The sequence below is a fragment of the Theropithecus gelada genome, chromosome 16, assembly GCF_003255815.1.
Source record: "Theropithecus gelada isolate Dixy chromosome 16, Tgel_1.0, whole genome shotgun sequence".
Taxonomy (NCBI): domain Eukaryota; kingdom Metazoa; phylum Chordata; class Mammalia; order Primates; family Cercopithecidae; genus Theropithecus; species Theropithecus gelada.
Genome location: NC_037684.1, coordinates 6,002,059 through 6,028,131, shown reverse-complemented (window position 1 = coordinate 6,028,131; position 26,073 = coordinate 6,002,059). Strand labels below are relative to the sequence as shown.

At 43.2% G+C, this 26,073-nt stretch overlaps 1 protein-coding gene and 1 non-coding gene across 2 annotated transcripts in view; both read right to left on the bottom strand.

The window, feature by feature from the left end:
- ATAD5 (ATPase family, AAA domain containing 5) overlaps positions 1-26,073 on the bottom strand; it is a 68,397-nt gene that overhangs the window by 20,970 nt on the left and 21,354 nt on the right. Inside the window, exons 7-14 of the mRNA XM_025362490.1 lie at positions 20,232-20,416; positions 18,066-18,223; positions 16,596-16,758; positions 14,154-14,333; positions 8,768-8,864; positions 5,563-5,642; positions 4,890-5,029; positions 4,643-4,793 (exon numbers count right to left, since the gene is read on the bottom strand). Of these exons, the coding sequence (XP_025218275.1) occupies positions 4,643-4,793; positions 4,890-5,029; positions 5,563-5,642; positions 8,768-8,864; positions 14,154-14,333; positions 16,596-16,758; positions 18,066-18,223; positions 20,232-20,416 (1,154 nt within the window). The remainder of the gene's footprint in view (positions 1-4,642; positions 4,794-4,889; positions 5,030-5,562; positions 5,643-8,767; positions 8,865-14,153; positions 14,334-16,595; positions 16,759-18,065; positions 18,224-20,231; positions 20,417-26,073) is intronic.
- LOC112610420 lies at positions 12,829-12,932 on the bottom strand. Its single transcript, XR_003116330.1, has one exon. It is a non-coding gene; the product is annotated as a U6 spliceosomal RNA (small nuclear RNA).

Below are 26,073 nucleotides of genomic sequence, written 5' to 3'. Positions count from 1 at the left end.
TGACCTTGTGATCCACCTGCCTGGGCCTCCCAAAGTGCTGGGATTACAGGTATGATCTACTGCACCTAGCCCAAAGACTAGTTTTAAAAATACATGCTTAGCCAGGTGCAGTGGTTCATACCCGCAATCCCAGCTCTCTGGGAGGCTAAAGCAGGAGGATTATCTGAGCCCAGGAGTTCAAGTTTGCAATGAACCATTATTGCATCACTGCAATCCAACCTGGGCAACAGAGGAAGACCTTGTCTTTTCAAAAAATAATTTTAAAAAAGGCAATTTTTATTTTAAGATACTCAGTGAGTAGTTGGCTAAACTATATCAATATATTCTTTCTAAAAAATTTGGCCAGGCACAGTGGCTCACACCTGTAATCCCAGCACTTCAAGAGTCCAAGGCAGATGGATCACCTGAGGTTAGGAGTTCGAGACCAGCCTGGCCAACATGGTGAAACCCTGTCTCTACTAAAAACACAAATATTAGCCGAGCATGGTGGCGCACACCTGTAGTCTCAGCTGCTTGGGAGGCTGAGGCATGAGAATCACTTGAACCCGGGAGACAGAGGTTGCAGTGAGCCAATATCACGCCACTACACTCCAACCTGGCGACAGAGCAAGATTCCGTCTCAAAAAAAAAAAAAAAAAAGAAAAGAAATTTCACACCAAAAGAACCACCTTCTTGCAGAAACAGCTAACTATATAGGTCTGGGACATCCTAACATGCCGGAAAGCAAGGAAAATATCAACTATTGCTGGGTAATGTCAAAAGGACACAAACCAATTAAAATAGTTCCCCGCTAGCCAAAGATGGAAAAATATGAGCACCAAAAGAAAGTAAGATGGGATTCTGCTTCCAGCCAAGGTATAGAACTGGCACTGGATTTATCCTCCCATCAGAAATAAGAACAACAAGAAAACTGGACATAATATATGAAATAACACTTTTCAAGACTTTTGTCATCATGCAACAATGGACAGTAATCTCTGAGATACAAATAACAAATAAGGTGAACACTAGAATTGCCCAGCCTATTGCCCTGAGAAAATTTCCATAGTGAGGGGAAAGTCAATCCATGTTTTCTGAGTTGAGACTGCACTAGAAACCTAAGGAGGTTGGCCAGGTGCAGTAGTTCATGCCTGTAATCCCAGCACTCTGGGAGGCTGAGGTGGGCGGATTACAAGGTCAGGAATTTGAGACCAGCCTGGCCAACATAGTGAAACGCCATCTCTACTAAAAATACAAAAAAATTAGCTGGCCGTGATGGCAGGCGCCTGTAATCCCAGCTACTTGGGAGGCTGAGGCAGGAGAATCACTTGAACCTGGGAGGTGGAGGTTGCAGTAAGCCAAGATCGCACCACCACACTCTAGCATGGGCGACAGTGTGAGACTCCATCTCAAAAAAAAAAAAGAAAAGAAAAGAAAAAGAAAAAAAAGAAAGAGAAACTTGAGGAGGCCAAGGCAGGTGGATCACCTGAGGTCAGGAGTTCGAGACCAGCCTGGCCACCATGGTCAAACCCTGTCTCTACTAAAAATACAAAAAAAATTAGCTGGACGTGGTGGCGGGTGCCTATAATCCAAGCTACTCGGGGAGGCTGAGGCAGGAGAATCGCTTGAACCCAGGAGGCGGAGCTTGCAGCAAGCCAAGATTGTGCCACTCCACTCCAGCCTGGGTGACAAGAGCGAGACTCCGTCTCAAAAAAAAAAAAAAAATTACATGGATGATAGAATTAGTAACCAAGACCATTAAAACAGTTGTTATAAGTGATATGTTCAAACACCTAGAGGAAAGACTGGATACATGGTAAGTAGAAACACAGAAGATACAAAAAGGACCCAAATCAAACTTCTAGAAATGAAAACTACACTTATAGCAGTGACAGCATACTGGATACTACAGAAGAAAAGATGTATAAACATGAATAAACAGTGATAATAACTAACCAAACTGAAACAAAAAAAGGAAAAAGACTAAAAAATTGAACAAAGCATCAGTGTGCCAGGAGACAATTTCAAGTGGTCTAAAATACCTATAATAATAACTGGAGTTGCCAAAGGAAATGGGGAGGACAGAAAAAATATTTCAAGAAATACTGGTTGAAATTTTATCAACTCTGATCTTCCCAACTATAAGCTCATATATGCAAGAAACTCAACAAATCCCAAGCACAAGAAACATGAAGAGAAGTACACCAAGGCACGACATAATCAAATTACTTAAAACCAGTGAGAAAATCTTCAAAGCAACAAAGAAATAATAAACACAAAGAGGTGAAACATATTATATATAAAAATCCATGAGTTCATAATAACACTTAAAAAATTAAACCCGGATCACGAGGTCAGGAGATCGAGACCATCCTGGCTAACACAGTGAAACCCCGTCTCTACTAAAAAATACAAAAAACTAGCCGGGCGAGGTGGCGGGCGCCTGTAGTCCCAGCTACTCGGGAGGCTGAGGCAGGAGAATGGCGTAAATCCGGGAGGCAGAGCTTGCAGTTAGCCGAGATCCGGCCACTGCACTCTAGCCTGGGCGACAGAGTGAGACTCTGCCTCAAAAAAACAAAAAAACAAAAACAAAACAAAACAAAAAATTAAACTGCACAAAAACTCACTGGTCAACTGTCAAGGTTGCTAGGACACCATCACTCTAAGTACTAATAAATAAAGGAAAGAATGAAGCATTTCTGGTGCCTACAAACTGTATTTCAAAGCATCCAAAGAGTTGATGAGGAATAGTGCTTCCTTTTAAAATTCTAATAAATGCAAAAGAGATAATTATAAAATTATCATTTTGTAATCTACAATGGATAATCTGCTATGATGTCATAGGAAGTACGCAGGCCACCTATACATGTATGCCAGACCCAGAACAGAACCTGAGTCTAATCAAGCCCATAGATCTAACTGCCAGTTTACAAGAAATACAGGGAAGAGGACTATGTTAACTGATACCATGAGGATATAATCAGCAGACAAATCCAGAATGTGAAAAATTTCATGACAAATGACTCAAATTCTTCAACAAATAAATGACATGAAAAGAAAGGTGAGTTAATTGTTAGCGAGCGTAAAAGAAAGTTAAGAGACTTGGCCGGGCGCTGTGGCTCAAGCCTGTAATCCCAGCACTTTGGGAGGCCGAGATGGGCGGATCACGAGGTCAGGAAATCGAGACCATCCTGGCTAACACGGTGAAACCCCCGTCTCTACTAAAAAATACAAAAAACTAGCCGGGCGAGGTGGCAGGCGCCTGTAGTCCCAGCTACTTGGGAGCCTGAGGCAGGAGAATGGCCTAAACCCGGGAGGCGGAGCTTGCAGTGAGCTGAGATCCGGCCATTGCACTCCAGCCCGGCGACAGAGCAAGACTCCGTCTCAAAAAAAAAAAAAAAAAAAGAAACTTAAGAGACCTGAATCAAATGTAAGATATGAACCTTGTTTGGATCCAGATTTGAACAAATCATTTGAAACAATAGAAAACTGACATTAGACTGTGTATGAGATGATATGAAGGAATACAGTTAAATAGATCTTTTTTTTGGAGACAGGGTCTCACACTGTCACCAAGGCTGGAGTGCAGTGGCCCAATCACAGCTCACTGCAGCCTCAACATTCTAGGCTCAAGTGATCCTCCCACATCAACTTCCAGAGTAGCTGGGACTACAGGCATACACCACCACACCTAGCTAATTTGTTTTTTATTATTTGTAGAGACAAGGTCTCGCTATGCTGCTTAGGCTGGTTGTTAACTGTGTTGGGTCTGATTATATTATAGTTATGCTTTTTTTTTTTTTTTTTGAGACGGAGTCTCGCTCTGTCTCCCAGGCTGGGGTGCAGTGGCCGGATCTCAGCTCACTGCAAGCTCCGCCTCCCGGGTTTACGCCATTCTCCTGCCTCAGCCTCCTGAGTAGCTGGGACTACAGGCGCCCGCCACCTCGCCCGGCTAGTTTTTTTTGTATCTTTTAGTAGAGACGGGGTCTCACCGTGTTAGCCAGGATGGTCTCGATCTCCTGACCTCGTGATCCGCCTGTCTCGGCCTCCCAATGTGCTGGGATTACAGGCTTGAGCCACCGCACCCGGCCCTAGTTATGCTTTTTTAGAAGTCCTTATCAGATAGAGATAAATATTGAAGAATGTAGGGGTGAAATGATATGATGGTCTTCAGATTTATTTTAAAATAATCGCCGGGCGCGGTGGCTCACGCCTGTAATCCCAGCACTTTGGGAGGCCGAGACGGGCGGATCACGAGGTCGGGAGATCGAGACCACCCTGGCTAACACGGTGAAACCCCGTCTCTACTAAAAAATACAAAAAAAAAACTAGCCGGGCGAGGTGGCGGGCGCCTGTAGTCCCAGCTACTCGGGAGGCTGAGGCAGGAGAATGGCGTAAACCTGGGAGGCGGAGCTTGCAGTGAGCTGAGATCCGGGCACTGCACTCCAGCCTGGGGGACAGAGCGAGACTCTGTCTCAAAAAAAAAATAAAAAAAATAAAAAAATAAAATAAAATAAAATAAAATAATCTGGCAGGGGTGGACAGGGAATATGTGTACATGTAGAAAATTAAAAATAAATGGCAAAATGTTGATAATTGACATTATTTTCTTGGGTTTTGTTTTTTTCGAAACATTATGGCTTAAGGAAAATAATTTACTTACTTGGTGACTTGCCTATGTTGTAGCTATTAAAAAAATAGGGTTTTTGTGAGTTTACACCTTGTTTATCTACTTGATGGGACTGAGTAGCTTCCTTCAACTGAGATAGAATTTGTCTACCACTGCGCTGGGAAGAGGCATTCACTTCAAATATCTAAAAGAAGAAAAACGAAGGGAGAATGGTTTACGTCTCTTTTTAATCCAAGGGTGATTATTACACTGACATTCTCTCATCATAGCTGTTACTAACCTTAAATCCAAGCTCCTGGGCACAAGCATACACAGCAGCAGTTTTTCCCACTCCTGTTGGCCCTGTTATAAGGACAGTATTGCAAAGACGACTCTCTTCATCATCTGAACTGCCTTTAAAGTCTATGCCACCCAAGAAATCTGAAAAATTATTCAAATGCATATAAAATGATAATTGCTGAGGAAGCAGTTCTACCTTATGAAATCCAATGATTAAATCCCACAAACTTCTTGCAATAAATGCTGAAATATTACTTTATAAAAAGTAGAAAATCAGGCCGGGTATGCTGGTACATGCCTGTAATTCCAGCATTTTGGGAAGCCAAGGCGGGCAGATCACAAGGTCAGGAGTTCAAGACCAGCCTGGCCAACATGGTGAAACCCCATCTCTACTAAAAATACAAAAATTAGCCAGGTGTGGTGACACATGCCTGTAGTCCCAGGTACTCAAGTAGGCTGAGGTGAGAGAATCACTTGAACCCAGGAGGCGGAGGTTGCAGTGAGCCGAGATCATACCATTGCACTCCAGCCTGGGTGACAGAGTGAGACTCTGTCTCAAAAAAAAAAAAAGCAGAAAATCAAATATAAAATACCAATTAAGAAATTTTATACAAAGTTTTAGTTAATGTAACTAAAAATGTTCAGTGAAACGGTAAAAAAAAGACACAAGATACCTTCCTGTTTCTCATCTCTTTTTCCCTTCAGATTCTGCCTTTCTTCCAATTCAGCTCTTCTTTTCCAGTCTTTCAACCAACTGCCACAAGAAAATGTAATAAAAATAATTCACAGAATATAGCTATGCCTTAGACTTTATGTTAAAATGATTATTGGGGGAAGTTATGGCATATTGTTAGTTTCTCTGGCATTGGCCATTCAACTGTTGAAGGGCCTTCTTGTTATTTTTACTAGTACAGCTTTATATGGCATATTGTTAGTTTCTAAACACTCCATAGTGCTTATGAATCAATTAAAGAGTAAAATAGTTTTACATGGACATGAACATTTAGTAGTTTCTGCCAAAATATATAAGACTGTATGTGCAAGAATATTCACTGTAGCATTGTTCATATTAGCCTCTAACAGGAAAAACATAAAAATACACCAGTGGGGAAAAAATACATTATAGTACAGTCACTTAGAAACCAGTATACAGCAATTAAAAAGAACTGAGGTGGCAGGGCAGGCACAGTGGCTCAGGCCTGTAATCCCAGCACTTTGGGAGGCGGAGGCAGGTGAATTGCTTGAGCTCAGGAATTTGAAACCAGCCTGGGCAACACAGCGAAACCTGTCTCTACAAAAAACATTAGCCAGGAATGGTGGGGCACCATGCCTGGCTTGGGAGGCTCAGGTGGGAGGATGGCTTGAGCTTGAGAGGCGAAGCTTGCAGTGAGCCAAGATTCCACCACTGTACTCCAGCCTGGGCAACAGAGCAAGACCCTGTCTCAAAATTAAAAAAAAGAACTGCGGTATATTGTGTAATCACATGAAAGGTGCCTAATATACAATGTACAACAGAAAGATTAAGTTCTAGTCTGGAGCTAGAATGCCTGAGTTTAAATCCCAGTTCCATCACTTTCTAGCTGTGTGACTTTGGACAAATAACTCAGCCTCTCTAGGCCTTGGTTTCTTCATCTATGAGGTGAGGACAACAGTATTTATGCTCATAGTATTTTTTTTTTTTTTGACAGTCTTGCTTTGTCACTGGAGTGTAGGGGTGTGATCATAGCTCACCGCAGCCTCGAATTCTTGGACTCATGTGACCCTCCCACCTCAGGCTCCTGAGTGGCTCAGAATCCAAGAGGGCGCCATCATGCCTAACATTTTTTTTATTTTTTGTAGAGATGGGGTCAACCTATTTTGCCCAGGCTGCTCTCAAACTCCTGGCCACAAACAATCCTCCTGCCTCAGCCTACGAAAGCACTGGGATTACAGGCTTGAGCCACTGTACCCAACTGCTCACAGTACTGTTCTAAGGATAAAATGAGGCCGGGCACGGTGGCTCACGCCTGTAATCCCAGCACTTTGGGAGGCCGAGGCGGGCGGATCACAAGGTCAGGAGTTCGAGACCACGGTGAAACCCCGTCTCTACTAAAAATACAAAAAAAATTAGCCGGGCGCAGTGGCGGGTGCCTGTAGTCCCAGCTACTTGGGAGGCTGAGGCAGGAGAATGGCAGGAACCTGGGAGGCGGAGCTTGCAGTGAGCCGAGATCGCGCCACTGCACTCCAGCCAGGGGAACAGAGCGAGACTCCATCTCAAAAAAAAAAAAAAAAAAAAAAAAAAAGGATAAAATGAATTAAGAACAGTACAAAAAAAAAAAAGAACAATACAAGTACTTAAGAACAGTAGTACCAAGTTCACACTATTAACTATAATTATGGGTCCATAAATCCTTATATGAAATCCTTTGGGCCAGATTGTTTTAGAATTAATTTTTCAGATACTTAAAAGGTTATTTAGTACATATACTGCATATTACATAATACCCCTAATGGGGTCTAGGCAGTACACCCATAATCACTTAAGTTGGTTTGGTTTGTTTTTTTGTTTTGTTTTGAGACAGACTCTTACTCTGTCGCCTAGGCTGCAGCACACGGGCACAATCTCGGCTCACTGCAATCTTCGCCTCCCGGGTTCAAGCAATTCTCATGCCTCAGCCTCTCCAGTAGCTAGGATTACAGGCATGCATCACCACACCCAGCTAATTTTTGTATTTTTAGTAGAGATGGGGTTTCACCATGTTGGCCAGGCTGGTCTCAAACTCCTAGCCTCAAGTGATCCACCCGCCTTGGCCTCCCAAAGTGCTGGGATTACAGGTGTGAGTCACCGCGTTGGGCCATCACTTAATATTTTTATTAAAAAATATGTGAATTCTGGCCGGGCACAGTGGCTGACACCTGTAATCCCAGCACAGCACTTTGGGAGGCCAAGGTGAGTGGATCACCTGAGGTCAGGAGTTCGAGACCAGCCTGGTCAACATGGCGAAACTGTCTCTACCAAAAATACAAAAATTACCCTGGCATGGTGGTGCACCTCTATAGTCCCAGCTACTCAGGAGGCTGAGGCAGGAGAATCTATTGAACTTGGGAGGCAGCGGCTGTAGTGAGCCAAGATCATGCTATTACACTCCAGCCTGGGTGACCGAGTGAGACTCTGTCTCAAAAAAAAAACCACAAAAATTTTGTAAATTCTAAGTGTACAGGTACAACAAATTTCATGTAATCAATTCAATAAACTTTCATTATTCAGAATTTTTTGGATGTGAGAATTGAAGATGAAGGACTGGGGACCTGAATTAGTAGTAATGTGATCCCATTTGTTAGAAAGGAAGGAACTAACATATGCATAAAATATTTTTCTGGAAGCTTTTACAAAACATTTTCAATGACTATCTCTGAGAAGTAGAAATATAAGAAAAGAGGAGACGGCCGGGCGCGGTGGCTCAAGCCTGTAATCCCAGCACTTTGGGAGGCCGAGACGGGTGGATCACGAGGTCAGGAGATCGAGACCATCCTGGCTAACACGGTGAAACCCCGTCTCTACTAAAAAATACAAAAACTAGCCGGGCGAAGTGGCGGGCGCCTGTGGTCCCAGCTACTCGGGAGGCTGAGGCAGGAGAATGGCGTGAACCCGGGAGGCGGAGCTTGCAGTGAGCTGAGATCCGGCCACCGCACTCCAGCCTGGGCGACAGAGCCAGACTCCGTCTCAAAAAAAAAAAAAAAAAAAAAAAAAAGAAAAGAGGGCTACTTGTCACTTAAACTTCTACCATTTTTTGAAGATTTTATCAGGAAATATATTACTTTATAACTACAATTTCTAAACAAAAATAGTAAAACTAAGATTGTAAACTATTTCTCAATTCCTTTACACATTTTACCAACCTATGTAACTTTTTTATAGCTAACTCATTTCCTATAAGTTCACTGGCAGTCTGAGGTTGATACTTTTCTGTCCAAAGCATGTCTTCAGTTCCAGAATCTAAAGCAAAAAAAAAAAAAAAAATTAAGGTATTCATTCCTTGACATAAACATATATGAATTATTAGTCATTTACATTATTATTATAATGTCACAGTAGGTATTTGCAGAAATATTTATATTTACAAAATGCCAGAGGTAATTTTAAAACAACATTACATTTAAAATTCTTCACACCAAACCCTTCCCCCTAAAAAACAATAACCACCACCATAATCTTATTAAAATATTAAAGTGCACACTTAAACATTGTTGGTTTTTTTTTTTTTCTTTTAGGGTTACCATCTGGCCCAGCAATCCCATTACTGGGTATATACCCAAAGGAAAATAAACTGTTCTATCAAAAAGATACATGTACTCACATGTTTATCAGCACTATTTAGAATAGCAAAGACACTGAACCTGGGAGACGGAGGTTGCAGTGAGCCAGGATTGCGCCACTGCACTCCAGCCTGAGCATTTGAGGAACAGAGTGAGAGTCCATCTCAAAAAAAAAAAAAAAAAAAAAAAGCAAAAACATGGAATCAACCTAAGTGCCCAAAAATGGTGGATTGGATAAAGAATTTGTAGGACATATATACACCACGGGATAGTATGCAGTCATAAAAAAGAAATAACTCATATCCTTTGCAGCAACATGGTTGCAGCTGGAGGCCATTATCTTAAGTGAATAAACGCAGAAACAGAAAACCAAATACTTCATGTTCTCGTTTATAAGCAGAACCTAAACACTGGGTACACATGGACATAAAGATGGGAACAAAAGACAATGGAGGCCACGTGTGATGGCTCACACCTATAATCCCAGCACTTTGGGAGGCCAAGGCAGGTAGACCACTTGAACCCAGGAGATCGGGATTGGCCTGGGCAACATAGTGTTACCCTGTCTCTTAACAACAAAAAGACACTGGGGACTACAAAAGGGAGGAGGGAAGAAGTGAGGACAAGGGTTGAAAAACTATCTCTTGGGCACTATGCTCACTATTTGGGTGACAGGTTCAATTGAAGTCCAAATCTCAGCGTCATGGAATTTATCCATGTGACAAACCTGCACATGTGCAGGTCGAAAATTAAAAATAGTTTTTTTCTTTTTTTAAGAGATGAGGTCTTGCTATGCTGTCCAGGCTGGACTGCAGTGGCTATTCACAAGTATGAACACATCTCCCTGCATTCCTGAACTTTGGACCTCAAGCTCCCACCCCAGCCTCCTGAGTAGGTGGGACTACAGATGTGAGTCACCACAACCAGTAATATTTAAATTTTTAATAACCACTGAAGAAACATGAACGATGAGAAATAATCTGTGACATAAAACCAATAATCAGGCTGGGTGCAGTGGCTCATGCCTATAATCCCAGCACTTTGGGAGGCCGAGGAGGGCGGATCACTTGAGGTCAGGAGTTTGAGATCAGCCTGGCCAACACGGTGAAACCCCATCTCTACTAAAAATACAGAAGTAGGCTGGGCTCGGTGGTTCACATCTGTAATCCCAGCAGTTTGGGAGGTCGAGGTGGGCAGATCACTTGAGGTCAGGAGTTCGAGACCAGCCTGGCCAACATGGTGAAACCCCGTCTCTACTAAAAATATAAAAATTAGCCGGGCATGGTGGCGCATGCCTGTAGTCACAGCTACTAAAGAGGGTGAGGCAGGAGAATAGCTTGAACCTGGGAGGTGGAGGTTGCAGTGAGCCGAGATCGTGCCACTGCACCCCAACCTGGGCGACAGAGTGAGACTTCGTCTCAAAAAAAAAAGCTGGGCGCGGTGGCTCACAGCTGTAATCCCAGCACTTTGGGAGGCTGAGGCAGGTGGATCACAGGTCAGGAGATGGAGACCATCCTGGCTAACGTGGTGAAACCCCATCTCTACTAAAAACACAAAAAATTAGCCAGGCATGGTGGCGTGCGCCTGTAGTCCCAGCTACTTGGAAGACTGAGGCAGAAGGATGGCATGAACCCGGGAGGCGGAGCTTGCAGTGAGCCAAGATCATGCCACTGCACTCCAGCCTGGGTGACAGAGCAAGACTCTGTCTCAAAAAAAAAAAAAAAAAAAAATACATCAAGTAGCTGAGCATGGTAGTGGGCGCCTGTAATCCCAGCCACTCGGGAGGCTGACGCAGAAGAATCACTTGAACTCGGGAGGTGGAGGCTGCAGTGAGTCCAGATCATACTAGCACAGTCCAGCCTGGGCAACAGAGTGAATCCATCTCAAAAAATTAAATAAATAAATAAAGAACAAAACAATAATCTACAGAACAACAGTGGCATAGTCTTATTGGACCCTCTTTTAACCCTGAAAAGAAACATTAAAACATCCTATAAAGTCAACCTGGGAAAATGGAGAAAGATGCCACATTCCCAGTTGAGAAGACTACTGTAAAGATGCCACTTCTCTCCATTAAGCTATAGATAATTGTAAAATTAAAATCTCAACAGGATTTATGGGGTAAGGTAAACTGTAGTCCATCGAATAAAGCAAATACATAAAAATTATTTTAAAAATAATAAGAGACTTGCCATATCAAATACTAAAACATGCTATAGGTTGAGTATCCCTTATCTGAAATGCTTGGGACCAGAAATTTTCCAGCTGAATTTAATGAGATATCCCTAGGATGAGGCCGAAGTCTAAACATGGAATTCACTTATGTTTCATATACACCTGTACACACAGCCTGAAAGTAATTTTATACAATATTTTAAATAGTTTTGTGCAAGAAAAAAAGTTTTGTCTCCATTTTGACTGTCACCTGTCCAGAAGAGGTTAGGTGTGGAATTTTCTTTTTTCTTGAAACAGGGTCTTGCTCTGTCACCCAGCCTGGAGTAGTGGTGAATCATGGCTCACTGTAGCCTTAACCTCAAGTGATCCTCTGGCATCAGCCTCCCATGGAGCTGAGACTACAGGCATGTGCCACCATGCCTAGCCAATTTTTTTTTTCTTTTTTTTTTTGTAAAGGTGTGGTCTCCCTATCTTGCCCAGTCTGGCCTCAAACTCCTGGGCTCAAGCAATGCTCCCACCTCGGCCTCTCAAAGCGCTAGGATTATAGGGATGAGCCATGGTGCCCAGGCCCAGGTATGGAATTTTCCACTTATGGCACCATGTCAGCACTCAAAACGTTTTGGATTTTGGAGCATTTCAAATTTCAGATTTTTGGATTAGGGATACTCATCCTGTATAAAGCTATATAAATGAATTAAATCAATAGCATACTTTGGAAAAGCTATATAAACTGAATGGGGCTGGGCATGGTGGCTCACGCCTGTAATCCCAGTACTTTGGGAGGCCGAGGCGGGCGGATAACCTGAGGTCAGGAGTTCAAAACCAGCCTGACCAACATGGAGAAACCCGGTCTCTACTAAAAATACAGAATTAGCCAGGCATGGTGGACCATGCCTGTAATCCCAGCTACTCGGGAGGCTGAGGCAGGAGAATCGCTTAAATCCAGGAGGCAGAGGTTGCAATGAGCCAAGATCATGCCATGGCACTGCAGCCTGGGCAAAAAGAGCAAAACTCTGTCTCAAAAATAGTAAATAAATAAAATAAACTGAATGGGAACATGTCAGAGATATGTGAAACATGCACACACATATAAAATATTTTACATGTACACACATGTACATGTAAAATATTGGCTCACTGCAGCCTCTGCCTCCTGGATTCAGGCAATTCTCCTGCCTCAGCCTCCCAAGTAGCTGGGGTGGCACGCGCCACCACACCTGGTTAATTTTTGTATGTTTAGTAGAGACAGGGTTTTGCCACGTTGGCCAGGCTGGTCTCGAACTCCTGACCTCAGGTGATCCGCCCACCTCGGCCTCCCAAAGTGCTGGGATTACAGGTATGAGCCACTGCACCCGGCCACTGTGTTACTTTTTTTTTTTTAACTTTTTAGTTTTAAAATTGTCATCCCTTCACTTGAGGTCAGGAGCTTGAGACCAGCCTGGCCAACATGGCGAGACCCCATCTCTACTAAAAATACCAAAAAAAAAAAAAAAATGTCATCTTTGCACAAGGGGCCATGCTAATTTTCTCTGTATCATTCCAATTTTAGTATACGTGCTGCTGAAGCGAGCACAATACCAGATTTTTTTAAAAGCACATATATTGGCCGTGTGCAGTGGTTCATGCCTGTATTCCCAGCACTTTGGGAGGCCAAAGCGGGCAGATCAATTGAGGTCAGGAGTTCGAGACCTGCCCGGGCAACACAGTGAAACCCTGTCTCTATTGAAAATACAAAAATTAGCCGGGCGTGGTGGCGCGCACCTCTCATCCCAGCTACTTAGAAGGCTGAGGCAGGAGAATCACTCGAATCCGGGAGGCAGAGGTTGTAGTGAGCTGAGATCAGGCGAGTGACGGAGAGAGATGCTGTCTCAAAAAATAAAAAAAAAAAGCACATATATTTATAGAAGCACAGAAAAATCAAAGACTGAACACTTATCTGTTAATATGGCCATTTGTAAGCCCATAATCCATGAGGTTCTATTTATTTCAAAGACATAATTATTTTTTGAAAGTTGCAATAAGAAAAAAAAAAAAAGAGAGAGAGAAGAAAAGAATGAAAAGTTAAAAAACAAAAGAGTTCTAGGACTAGAAGGAAAAACTCGAATTTACCAGGAATGGAAGATATTAATATTTCTGGTGCAGACTGTCATCATCTAATTATTAGAATATCAAAATCTGCACTTTGGGAGGCCAAGGTGGGTGCATCACCTGAGGTCAGGAGTTTGAGACCAGCCTGGCCAACATGGTAAAATCCTGTCTCTACTAAAAATATAAAAATTACCTGGGCATGGCCAGGCACGGTGGCTCACACCTGTAATCCCAGCACTTTGGGAGGCTGAGGTGGGTGAATCATGAGGTCGGGAGTTCGAGACCAGCCTGGCCAATCCCGTCTCTACTAAAAATACAAAAAATTAGCTGGCGTGGTGGCGGGCTCCAGCCCGGACAGCTGTGCAAGACTCCATCTCAAACAAACAAAAAAAAAATTATCTGGGTGTAGAGGTGGGCGCCTGTAATCCCAGCTACCCAGGAGGCTGAAGCAAGAGAATCGCCTGAACCCAGGAAGTAGAGGACGGTTGCAGTGAGCCAAGATTGTGCCATTGCACTCCAGCCTGGGCGACAAGAGTGAAACTGGGCCTCAAAAAAAGAAAAAAAAAAAGAAAAAGAAAATCTAAAATTAAAATACAACTGAATTAAAATTTTTAAAAAAGAATATCAAAATCTTCTACTGCTTTGGTTTCCACTTTACATGTACTCAAAGCAATCTGTTTCTTTTGGGATGTTTTAGAAAATATACCTTTGGAAGAATCTAGCTTTATCCCAGAAGAGTTGTTTATTTTGCCAAGTTCTTCTGACTTCCTATTGGTCTTCTCCAGATTTTTTGAATACTCATTTGGTTTCTTTCTTTTTGACTTAGAATTTTCTGCTTCCACGCGTTTCCTTTTGGTTTCTTTATGACTGACATCAGCCTCTAGTTCTACTTTGGGAATTAAAGAAATGCATGTACTTCTTACTTATCAACAAAAACCAGTAACATTAATATCACTTCCAAGTATCCAATAGTCTTGTAACTTTAAAATGAAAAGGCGGGCCGGGCGCGGTGGCTCAAGCCTGTAATCCCAGCACTTTGGGAGGCCGAGGCGGGCGGATCACGAGGTCAGGAGATCGAGACCATCCTGGCTAACATGGTGAAACCCCGTCTCTACTAAAAATACAAAAAACTAGCCGGGCGTGGTGGCGGGCGCCTGTAGTCCCAGCTACTCGGAGGCTGAGGCAGGAGAATGGCCTGAACCTGGGAGGCGGAGCTTGCAGTGAGCCGAGATCGCGCCACTGCACTCCAGCCTGGGCGACACAGCGCGAGACTCCGTCTCAAAAAAAAAAAAATAAATAAATAAAATGAAAAGGCAAGCCAGGTGCAGTGGCTCAGGCCTCTAATCCCAGAATTTTGGGAGGTTGAGGTGGGTGGACTGCTTGAGTCTATACGTTTGAGACCAGCCTGGGTAACATGGGGAAACCCCAGCTTTACTAAAGATAGAAAAATCAGCCAGGGGTGGTGGCGTGCACCTGTAGTCCCAGCTACTTGGGAGGCTGTGGTGGGAGGATCACATGAACCCAGGAGATCGAGGCTGCAGGGAGCCATGATCACACCACTGTACTCTAGGCTGGGTGACAAATTGAGACTCTGTCTCTTAAAAAATAAATAAATAGGCTGGGCATGGTGGCTCACACCTGTAATCCCAGTACTTTGGGAGGCCAAGGCGGGTGGATCACACCGCTGCACTCCAGCCTGGGTGACAGAGCAAGACTCCGTCTCAAAAAATAAAAATAAAAATAAATAAATAAACAAACAAATAAATAAGCCAGGCATGGTGGCTCACGTCTGTAACCCCAGCACTTTGGGAGGCTGAGGCGAGTGAATCACTTGAGGTCAGGAATTTGAGACCAGCCTGACTGACATGGTGAAACCCCATCTCTACTGAAAAATACAAAAATTAGGCATGGTGGCAGGCGCCTGTAATCCCAGCTACTAGGCAGGCTGAGACACCAGAATCACTCAAATCCAGGAGGCAGAGGTTGCAGTGAACTGAGATTGTGCCACTACACTTCAGCCTGGGTGACAGAGCAAGACTCTGTCTCAAAAAATAAATTAAATAAAATAAAATAAAATAAAATAAAATAAAATAAAATAAAAAGGCAAGAATCAAATATACTGAAAACAAGCTGGAGATTTTAATACTTGGACTGTCTTTTATACAAGCTATATAAGCTAAAATTATCTAAGGCATTCCTTAAATGAATAATATTTCAACATAATTAAAGCTATCTTTGGGTTGGCATTTTTGGAAACTGGCAGGGATTAACGTTGCACATTGCATTGTACAAGATACTCTTACTTCAGCTGAACAACTCTCCGTGCCAACTGTAAGCAATGTTGTCTGCAGTGAACACTTCCAAGTGTCAATGGTTAAGTCTTAGTGTTTTCAAAACTGACATGTTAGGCCAGGCATGGTGGTTCATGCCTGTAATCCCAGCACTTTGGGAAGCTAAGGCGGAAGGATCACTTGAGCCCAGGAGTTCAAGACCAGCCTGGGCAACATGGCAAGACCTGGTCTCTACCAAAAATACAGAAACTAGCCAGTCTCATAACCCAGTCTCAAAAAAATAAATAAAAATTTAAAAATAAAATAAGCTAGGTGCAGAGGCGCAAGCCTGTGGTCCCAGCTACTCGGGAGGCTGAGACACAGGAATCACTTGAGGTCAGGAGGCAAAGATTGCAGTGAGCCAAAGATGCACCACTGCATTCCAGCCTGGGTGACGAGCAACACTCTGTCTCAAAAAAAAAAAAAAAAAAAAAAAAAAAAAATTGGCCAAGCACAGTGGCTTACGCCTGTAATCCCAGCATTTTGGGGGCCTGAGGTGGGTGGATCACCTGAGATCAAGAGTTCAAGACCAGTCTGGCCAATATGGTGAAACCCCATCTCTACTAAAAATACAAAAATCAGCAGGGTGTCGTGGTGGGCTCCTGTAATCCCAGCTACTTAGGAGGCTGAGGCAGGAGAATCACTTGAACCCAGGAGGCAGAGGTTGCAGTGAGCCAGGTTTGTGCCATTGTACTCCAGCCTGGGCGACAGAGCAAAACTCCATCTCAGAAATAAAAATAAAAATAAAAATAAAATAATAAATAATATAAAAACTCAAAACTGGTATCTCAACATAAATGATAATAATTATCACTAACCTTGTTTACTATGACACTCAGAAGAAAGTACTTGGTGCTCAATTCGTTTTTTTAGGAGTAAGGGAAAATATTTTTTCAATGAAAATTCAGGATTTGACCACCTAATTTCCTCAAGCAAAAGATTTCTTACTTCTTCAGTAAATTCCTTCCTTGTCCTTACGAACTGCAATAAAGAATAAAATGCACAATAACAGACCATCATCTATTCATGTTAATTACAATACTACCAACCACTTTCTGTCCATCATAAATCAGTATCAACGTAAGATTAGCTTTAAGCCGGGCACAGTGGCTCACGCCTATACTCCCAGCACTTTGGGAGGCCAAGGCGGGTGGATCATCTGAGGTTAGGAGTTTTAGACCAGCCTAGCCAACATGGTGAAATCCCATGTCTACTAAAAATACAAAAATTAGCCAGGCATGGTGGCACATGCCTGTAATCCCAACTACTAGGGGGGCTGAGGCAGGAGGATCACTTGGACCTGGGAGGCAGAGGTTGCAGTGAGCTGAGATCGTGCCACTGCACTCCAGCCTGGGCAACACGGCGAGACTCCATCTCAAAAAAAAAAAAAAAATTAGCTTTGGTCACTAAATATAAAACTTACGAAGGATTAATTTATTTCTCCCTTTGAACAAATTATATCTATTAGATTATACGACCGACTTATAAAGTATCTAAATGTGCTATGTTTTTAAAGCTCTATGGGTATTTAAAAGAAATGTGTACTACAATTAGGATTTATTTTTAAATATTAGGCTGGGTGCAGTGGCTTACGGCTGTAATCCCAGCACTTTGGGAGGCCGAGGCAGGAGGATCACCTGAGGTAGGGAGTTCAAGACCAGCCTGACCAACATGGAGAAACCCCGTCTCCACTGAAAATACAAAAAACTAGCCAGGCCTGGTGGCGCATGCCTATAATCCCAGCTAGTAGGGAGGCTGAGGCAGGAGAATTGCTTGAACCTGGGAGGTGGAGGTTGTGGTGAGTCAAGATCGCACCGTGGCACTCCAGCCTGGGCAACAAGAGTGAAACTCCATCTCAAAAAAAAAAAATTACACTCAGTTGGGCGCGGTGGCTTAGGTCTGTAATCCCAGCATTTTGGGAGGCCGAGACAGGCATATCCACAAGGTTAGGAGTTCAAGACCAGCCCAGCCAAAATGGTGAAACTTCATCTCTACTAAAAATACAAAAATTGGCTGGGCGTGGTGGTGTGTGCCCGTAGTCCCAGCCACTCGGGAGGCTGAAGCAGGAGAACTGCTTGAACTTAGCAGGCAGAGGTTGCAGTGAGCCAAGATTGCACCACTGCACTCCAGTCTGGGCAACAGCGAGACTCTGTCTCAAAAAAAAAAAAAAAAAATTAAACTCTAGGACAACACTTGAGGCTATAAGAGTAGATATCCAAAATTTTTTTTCCTCTGCAAGATGTAAGGGAAACACTCTACAATGGATGAGCTATTTATTTAGTACTTACCACAGCAGCAGAGTTACTGCTTTTCAACTTTGAATTCAATGTTGAAAATTCACCAAGAGCAATAACACATTTTGAGAGATCTATCACTTTAGTGTTCAGTTCTTTAAATTTAGTTAAGAGAGGACAAGAGGGTGGTTTCAAATGCCACAAACAACACCCTAAAGAAAAATAGAAAAATATCTTAATAAACCTTATTTATATACTATCCATTTACTGAATGTCAAATATGTAAACACGAAAAGACTTGACAACTACATAATTAACACAAACGTACCAAAAACCCACTGACTATAAAGGGAACAAAATCCTACCCTCCAACAAATAGAATTAATAAAAATCACCTAGACTTCCCTCTCAGTTGTTAAAAACAAACAAATATTAACAAACTTTCCTTTCTTTTCAAATCAACCTTGATACTCAGGTTAAAACTTTTAGGAGGGCCAGGCGCAGTGGCTCACGCCTGTCATTCCAGCACTTTGGGAAGCCAAGGCAGGTGGATCACTTGAGATCAGGAGTTCGAGACCAGCCTGGCCAACATGGTGAAACCCTTTCTCTACTAAAAATACAAAAATTAGCCAGGCATGGTGGTGCACACCTGTAATCCCAGCTACTCAGGAGGCTGAGGCAAGAGAATTGCTTGAACCCAGGAGACAAGGTTGCAGTGAGCTGAGATCTCGTCACTGCACTCCAGCCTGGGCGATAGAGCAAGACTCTGTCTAAAAAAAAAAGAAAAAGAAAAACCATTTAGGAGGCAGTTAGCATCCTGGTCGAAAGCTAAACTTTTAAGTTAGACAAGGATTCAAACCCAACCTCTGCCACTTACTAACCTTGTGAGCACTGGCAAGATCCTATATCTTAAGTTTCTTCACCCTCACATTCAAAGTGAGGGTGATAATTATAATACTCAACCTCTTAAAGAGTTGTTATTAGGATTAAACTAGATATGTATATGAATTGCTCAGCAAAATTCCAGACAATAGTAAGCGTTCAATAATTCTGAAGGTTGTAAGAGAGGTTCCCTCTGTGCTTGCCTCTCTGCTCATCTACAAATAGATATGCTAAGTTTTATAGCAGCACTCCTGTGAAAATGAGTTTATCAAAATGAGGCAAGAAAAGCATAACTAATTCCTACAGTTGAAGATACTATTCGAAAATGCTACATAAAGCTGTACTAGTAAAAAAAAAAACAAGAAAGTCTTCATCAATTGAATGGCCAGTGGCAGAGATGGAAAATAAGAAAAAGTAGAATAAATTGCTGAAAAGACTAGCTGGGAAATTCCTACGTACAGAAGAGAGGCTAAACTTTTTTTTTTTTTTTTTGAGACAGGGTCTCGCTCTGTCACCTAGGCTGGAATGCAGTGGCATGATCATGGCTCACTGTAGCCTTGACCTCCTAGGCTCAAGTGATCCTCCCACCTCAGCCTCCCGAGTAGCTGGGACTACAGACATGCACCATCATGTCTAGCAAATTTTAATTAATTAATTTAGTTAGTTAGTTTAGAGACAGGATCTTGCTGTGTTGCCCAGGCTGGTCTCAAACTCCTGGGCTCAAGCTCTTCTCCTGCATTGGCCTCTCAAAGTTCTGGGATTACAGGCATGAGACACCGCACCCAGCCTATACCATTTTACACAAGAAACTGGAGCATCCATGAGTGCTGGTATCCACAAGGTGGTCCTGGAAACAAACCCCATGGATAGTGAGAGAAATTGTCCTTAAAATTCCCACTAAAGTTACCATAAGAATGATAATTAAACCACAGCCTCATCTTTAAGAAACTTACATAGTTTAGGCCGGGCGCGGTGGCTCAAGCCTGTAATCCCAGCACTTTGGGAGGCCGAGACGGGCGGATCACGAGGTCAGGAGATCGAGACCATCCTGGCTAACATGGTGAAACCTCGTCTCTACTAAAAATACAAAAAACTAGCCGGGCGAGGTGGCGGGCGCCTGTAGTCCCAGCTACTCGGGAGGCTGAGGCAGGAGAATGGCGTAAACCCGGGAGGCAGAGCTTGCAGTGAGCTGAGATCCGGCCACTGCACTCCAGCCTGGGCGATAGAGCGAGACTCCGTCTCAAAAAAAAAAAAAAAAAAAAAAAAAGAAACTTACATAGTTTAATGTTACTGCTAACAGTTGAAGAGTAAATATTCAATAATAAAAAACAAACTTACCATCATCCTTTTGTTGTACGTGAATGACTCGCTGGAAACTGGTACTCACTGCATTGTACACATCCAATGCAGCAGCTTTCTTTGCAATTTGCCGTTTCAACAAATCTGGCAAACCACTCATTAGGAAGTCACGCTTTGCTTTGCATTGAACATCATAATCCTGAGATTTTTCAGATGTATCTTGACTTTTAAGAAAATGATGTGAAAATGAAAAGCTAAGGTTATAAACATTTAAAGGAATAAACTATCTAGAAAATAAACATTTTTAGGGTTGGGCATGGTGGCTCATGCCTGTAATATAAGTACTTTGAGAGGCCAAGGTGGGCGGATCACTTAAGGCAAGGAGTTCAAGACCATCCTGGCCAACATGGTGAAACCCCATCTCTACTAAATATACAAAAATTAGCCAGGTGTGGTGGCGCATGCCTGTAATCCCAGCTACTTGGGTGGCTGAGGCACGAGAATCACTTGAGCCTGGAAAGCAGAGGTTGCAGTAAGCCAAGATTGCGCCACTGTACTCTAGCCTTCCAGCCTGGGCGACAGAGTGAGACTGTCTCAAAAAAACAAAAACAAAAACAAAACAAAAACCAGAAAAGAGAAGAAACACTTTTAAATTTAATTTTTTAAAATTAAATAAATTGGCAGGGCATGGTGGCTCACGCCTATAATACTAGCACTTTGGGAGGCCAAGGAGGGTGGATCACATGAGGTCAGGAGTTCGAGACTAGCCTGGCCAACATGACGAAACCCCCGTCTCTACTAAAAATACAAAAATTAGCTGGGCATGGTGGTGGGTGCCTGTAATCCCACCTACTCAGGATGCTGAGGCAGGAGAATGGCTTAAACCCGGGGGCAGAGGTTGCAGGGAGCCAAGATCATACCACTTCACTCCAGCCTGGGTGAAAGAGGGAGACTCCATTTCAAAAAAAAAAAAAATTAAATTAAATTAAATTAATAAGATGTATTAAAGTCAATAAATTAATATTTTAGGTAATACATTTACCTAAATATAAAATATATATTAGGTAATTTTATATAAAATATTTAAATGTGGCCGGGCGCGGTGGCTCAAGCCTGTAATCCCAGCACTTTGGGAGGCCGAGACGGGCGGATCACGAGGTCAGGAGATCGAGATCATCCTGGCTAACACAGTGAAACCCCGTCTCTACTAAAAAATACAAAAAACTAGCCGGGCGAGGTGGCGGGCGCCTGTAGTCCCAGCTACTCGGGAGGCTGAGGCAGGAGAATGGCCTAAACCCAGGAGGCGGAGCTTGCAGTGAGCTGAGATCCGGCCACTGCACTCCAACCTGGGCGACAAAGCGAGACTCCGTCTCAAAAAAAAAAAATAAATAAAAAATAAAAAAATATTTAAATGTTAGCTTTATGTATAAAATATAATTATATAAATAATTCATATAATTTATATATAATTATATTAAATTTTTACGTTTTAGAATTTATATAAAATATTGACAAATATTAATTTTATTAAATTTAATTAATACATTTAGGTAATAAAATTACCTAAAATATTAGCTGGTCAAATTCTTTTTTGCTTATCACAAAAATGAAAGTCAGGCCGGGCGCGGTGGCTCAAGCCTGTAATCCCAGCACTTTGGGAGGCCGAGACGGGCGGATCACGAGGTCAGGAGATCGAAACCATCCTGGCTAACATGGTGAGACCCCGTCTCTACCAAAAAATACAAAAAAATAGCCGAGCGAGGTGGCGGGCGCCTGTAGTTCCAGCTACTCCGGAGGCTGAGGCAGGAGAATGGCGTAAACCCGGGAGGCGGAGCTTGCAGTGAGCTGAGATCCGGCCACTGTACTCCAGCCTGGGTGACAGAGCGAGACTCCGTCTCAAAAAAACAAAGAAAAAAAATGAAAGTCTACCCATGTTACGAAATTAAGGCCGAGGCCGGGCGAGGTGGCTCAAGCCTGTAATCCCAGCACTTTGGGAGGCCGAGACAGGCGGATCACGAGGTCAGGAGATCGAGACCATCCTGGCTAACACGGTGAAACCCTGTCTCTACTAAAAAATACAAAAAACTAGCTGGGCAAGGTGGCAGGAGCCTGTACTCCCAGCTACACGGGAGGCTGAGGCAGGAGAATGGCGTAAACCTGGGAGGCGGAGCTTGCAGTGAGCTGAGATCCGGCCACTGCACTCCAGCCCGGGCGACAGAGCAAGACTCCGTCTCAAAAAAAAAAAAAAAGAAATTAAGGCCGGGCACGGTGGCTCAAGTCTGTAATCCCAGAACTTTGGGAGGCCAAGACGGGGGGATCACAAGGTCAGGAGATCGAGACCATCTTGTCTAACACGGTGAAACCCCGTCTCTACTAAAAAATACAAAAAAATAGCTGGGCGAGGTGGCGGGCGCCTGTAGTCCCAGCTACTCGGGAGGCTAAGGCAGGAGAATGGTGTAAACCCGGGAGGTGGAGCTTACAGTGAGCTGACATCCGGCCACTACACTCCAGCCTGGGCGACAGAGCGAGACTCCGTCTCAAAAAAAAAAAAAAAAAAGAAATTAAATAAAAATAAGTATGTATAGAAAAAAGTGACTTAAAGGACATCCACCAAAATGTTAATGGGGGCTATCTTTGGGTGGTAGGTGAGTTTTCTCCCTCTTGTCTTTTGTTTTCTTGCTAAACAATCAGAAAAAAAAAAATCACTGTCATATATCAAAAAGTTAATACAAGAACTTCTGATGCAATATTGTTACCAATGTAACAGCAGGAAAAGTAGGGTCCTTATTATTGTCTCAGTTTTGCCCAGTTTATCTTCAGATTGCAAATCATAGGAAGGCTGACTACAGTGGTAGAAGACGGACAAAGACAAAAGGGTGGGGAGAATGGGAGGTTGGAGTGGTTGAAGATGGTGTGTCACAGCTTATATGTCCCTCCTAGCTTGCCCGTAGAAAGAACAAGACTCGCAATTAGATGTTTGGGCTGGTAATTCAAAAGAGGCTACAAAAACTTTTTCTGTATTTGTTTTCCTTTCCTCTTTGAGTGAAATGAAGGGAAAATAAGCTATGAAGCCAGACAGATATTGAATGAGATATCTCTTTTCTTTTTTACTGTTTTTTTTTTTTTTTTTTTTTGAGACGGAGTCTCGCTCTGTCGCCCAGACTGGAGTGCAGTGGCCGGATCTCAGCTCACTGCAAGCTCCGCCTCCCGGGTTCACGCCATTCTCCTGCCTCAACCTCCCGAGTAGCTGGGACTACAGGCGCCCGCCACCTCGCCCGCCTAGTTTTCTTTTTTTTGTATTTTTTTAGTAGAGACGGGGTTTCACTGGGTTAGCCAGGATGGTCTCGATCTCCTGACCTCGTGATCCGCCCGCCTCGGCCTCCCAAAGTGCTGGGATTACAGGCTTGAGCCACCGCGCCCGGCCTTCTTTTTCACTGTTAATTGGAGGGAAGGAGGAAAAGATGGGTATACTTGTAGTTAAATTAGTATGTCCCTATAGCAGAAGGTAGGTGTTAAGGAGAGGGGTACAAGGTACTAATATAAAATATATATGTTATATATGATGTATCATGTTACATATATATTACATGCATATACATATGTTACACACATAGAAATAGTTTTAAATGTTTGTGTGTGTGTACACATATACATACGTATATATCTGGTATGGTTTGGATGTGTGTCCCCTCCAAATCTCATACTGAAATACAAACCAGGTGCAGTGGCTCACGCCTGTAATCCCAGAACTTTGGGAGGCTGAGGTGGACAGATCACCTGAGGTCAGGAGTTCAAGACCAGCCTGGCCAACGTGGCGAAACCCCATCTCTACTAAAAATACAAAAATAAGTTGGCTGTGGTGGCAGGTGCCTGTAATCCCAGCTACTCGGGAGGCTGAGGCAGGGAGAATCGCTTTAACCCAGGAGGCGGAGGTTGCAGTGAGTCGAGATGGCATTCCAGCCTGGGCAAGAGAGGGAGATTCCATCTCAAAAAAACAAAAACAAAAACAAAACAAAAAAAACAACCTCCAATGTTGGAGGCAGGCCTAGGTGTTTGGGGTCACAGGGACAGATCCCTCATGAACGGCTTGGTGCTGTCCTCACAGTAATGAGTAAGTTCTCAATCTATTAGCTCACCCGAGAGATGGTTGTTTAAAAAAGGCTGGCACCTCCTCCTCTCTCTTGCTACTTCTCTGGCCATGTAACAGGCCTGCTCTCCCTTCACCTTCTGCCATGAGTTAAAGATTCCTGAGGCCTCACCAACAGCCGAGCCGATGCTGGTGCCATGCTTGCACAACCTATAGAGCTGTGAGCCAAATAAACCTCTTTTCTCTATAAATTACCCAGTCTTAGGTATTCGTTTATGGGAATGCAAAACAGACAAACACAATATCCTAACTTTACCTACTGAAAAGGCCTAGAAGCACTGCCACATCAGGAGCAATGAATTTAATGAACACCTAGACCTTCATCTCTAATTACCATCCTCCACAAAAAGGAACCAGGGGTCCGTAGAGAAATGGCTTACTGCAGAGCTGAGACAGGGCAAGTAAAACAGAAGCCTAGAATATCTTCCTGTTCGAGAAATTAAGAAATGCTCCATAAATTATGAGGACTTATCAAAGGGACACAGAAACCAAGCTGAAGAGCTCACACTGGCCAAATTAAAAACAATTTGAGCATCAAAATAAGTAATATGAATGGGTTATAATCCACTAAATAAAATAAAAATGAAAAGATAAGTAAATAAACTAAGGAGATAAAAAAGCTCTTCCTTATAGCAGCCAATTAACAAAGAAAGAAAGAATGACTGCAGTGGAGAATCACCATTTGGAAACCATCATCATGTGGTTAATTCCATTGGAATTCGTCAACATTAAGGCTCATAATTGAAGGTTTGATGAGAAACAAGATTTTGGCATTTGGCCAGGTATGGTGGCTCACATTTGTAACCCCAGCCAGGAGTTCAAGACCAGCCTGGGCAAAATAGTAAGATCTAGTCTCTATTTTTAAAAAAACAAAAGAGGCCAGGCAAGGTGGCTCATGCCTGTAATCCCAGCACTTTAGGAGGCTGAGGTGAGCAGATAACTTGAGACCAGGAGTTTGAGACAGCCTGGCCAACATGGCAAAACCCTGTCTCTACTAAAAATACAAAAATTAGCCAATCCTCCATACCGGTGGAGGATACCTGTAATCCCAGCTACTCGGGAGGCTAAGGCACAAAAATCGCTTGAACCTGGGAGGTGGAGGTTGCAGTGAGCCAAGATGGTGCCATTGCACTCCAAAGCAGTCCTCCTGTCTTGACCCTTGACCTCCTGGTCTCAAGCAATCTGCCCACTTCCTCCTCCCAGAGTGTTGGGATTATAGGCGTGAGCCACTCTGCCTGGCCTACGCTTAGGAATTTTTTTTTTTTTTTTTTTTTTTTTTTGAGACAGAGTCTCGCTCTGTCGCCCAGGCTGCAGTGCAGTGGTGTGATCTCGGCTCACTGCAAGCTCCGCCTCCCGGGTCCACGCCATTCTCCTGCCTCAGCCTCCTGAGTAGCCAGGACTACAGGCGCCTGCCACCACGCCCAGATAATTTTTTGTATTTTTAGTAGAGACGGGGTTTCACTGTGTTAGCCAGGATAGTCTCAATCTCCTGACCTTGTGATCTACCCACCTCGGCCTCCCAAAGTGCTGGGATTATAGGCATGAGCCACCATGCCCGGCCCAGAATTTTTTAATATATATTTTTTAAATAATGATTTTTTAATACATCATTTGCAAATAAGGATAGTTTTACTTCTCCCTTTCCAAACCTTTATGTCCTTTAATATATTCTTCTTTCCTAATTGAACTATCCAGGACCTCTAGTAAGAGATGTCTTAGAGCATGGAGGATGTT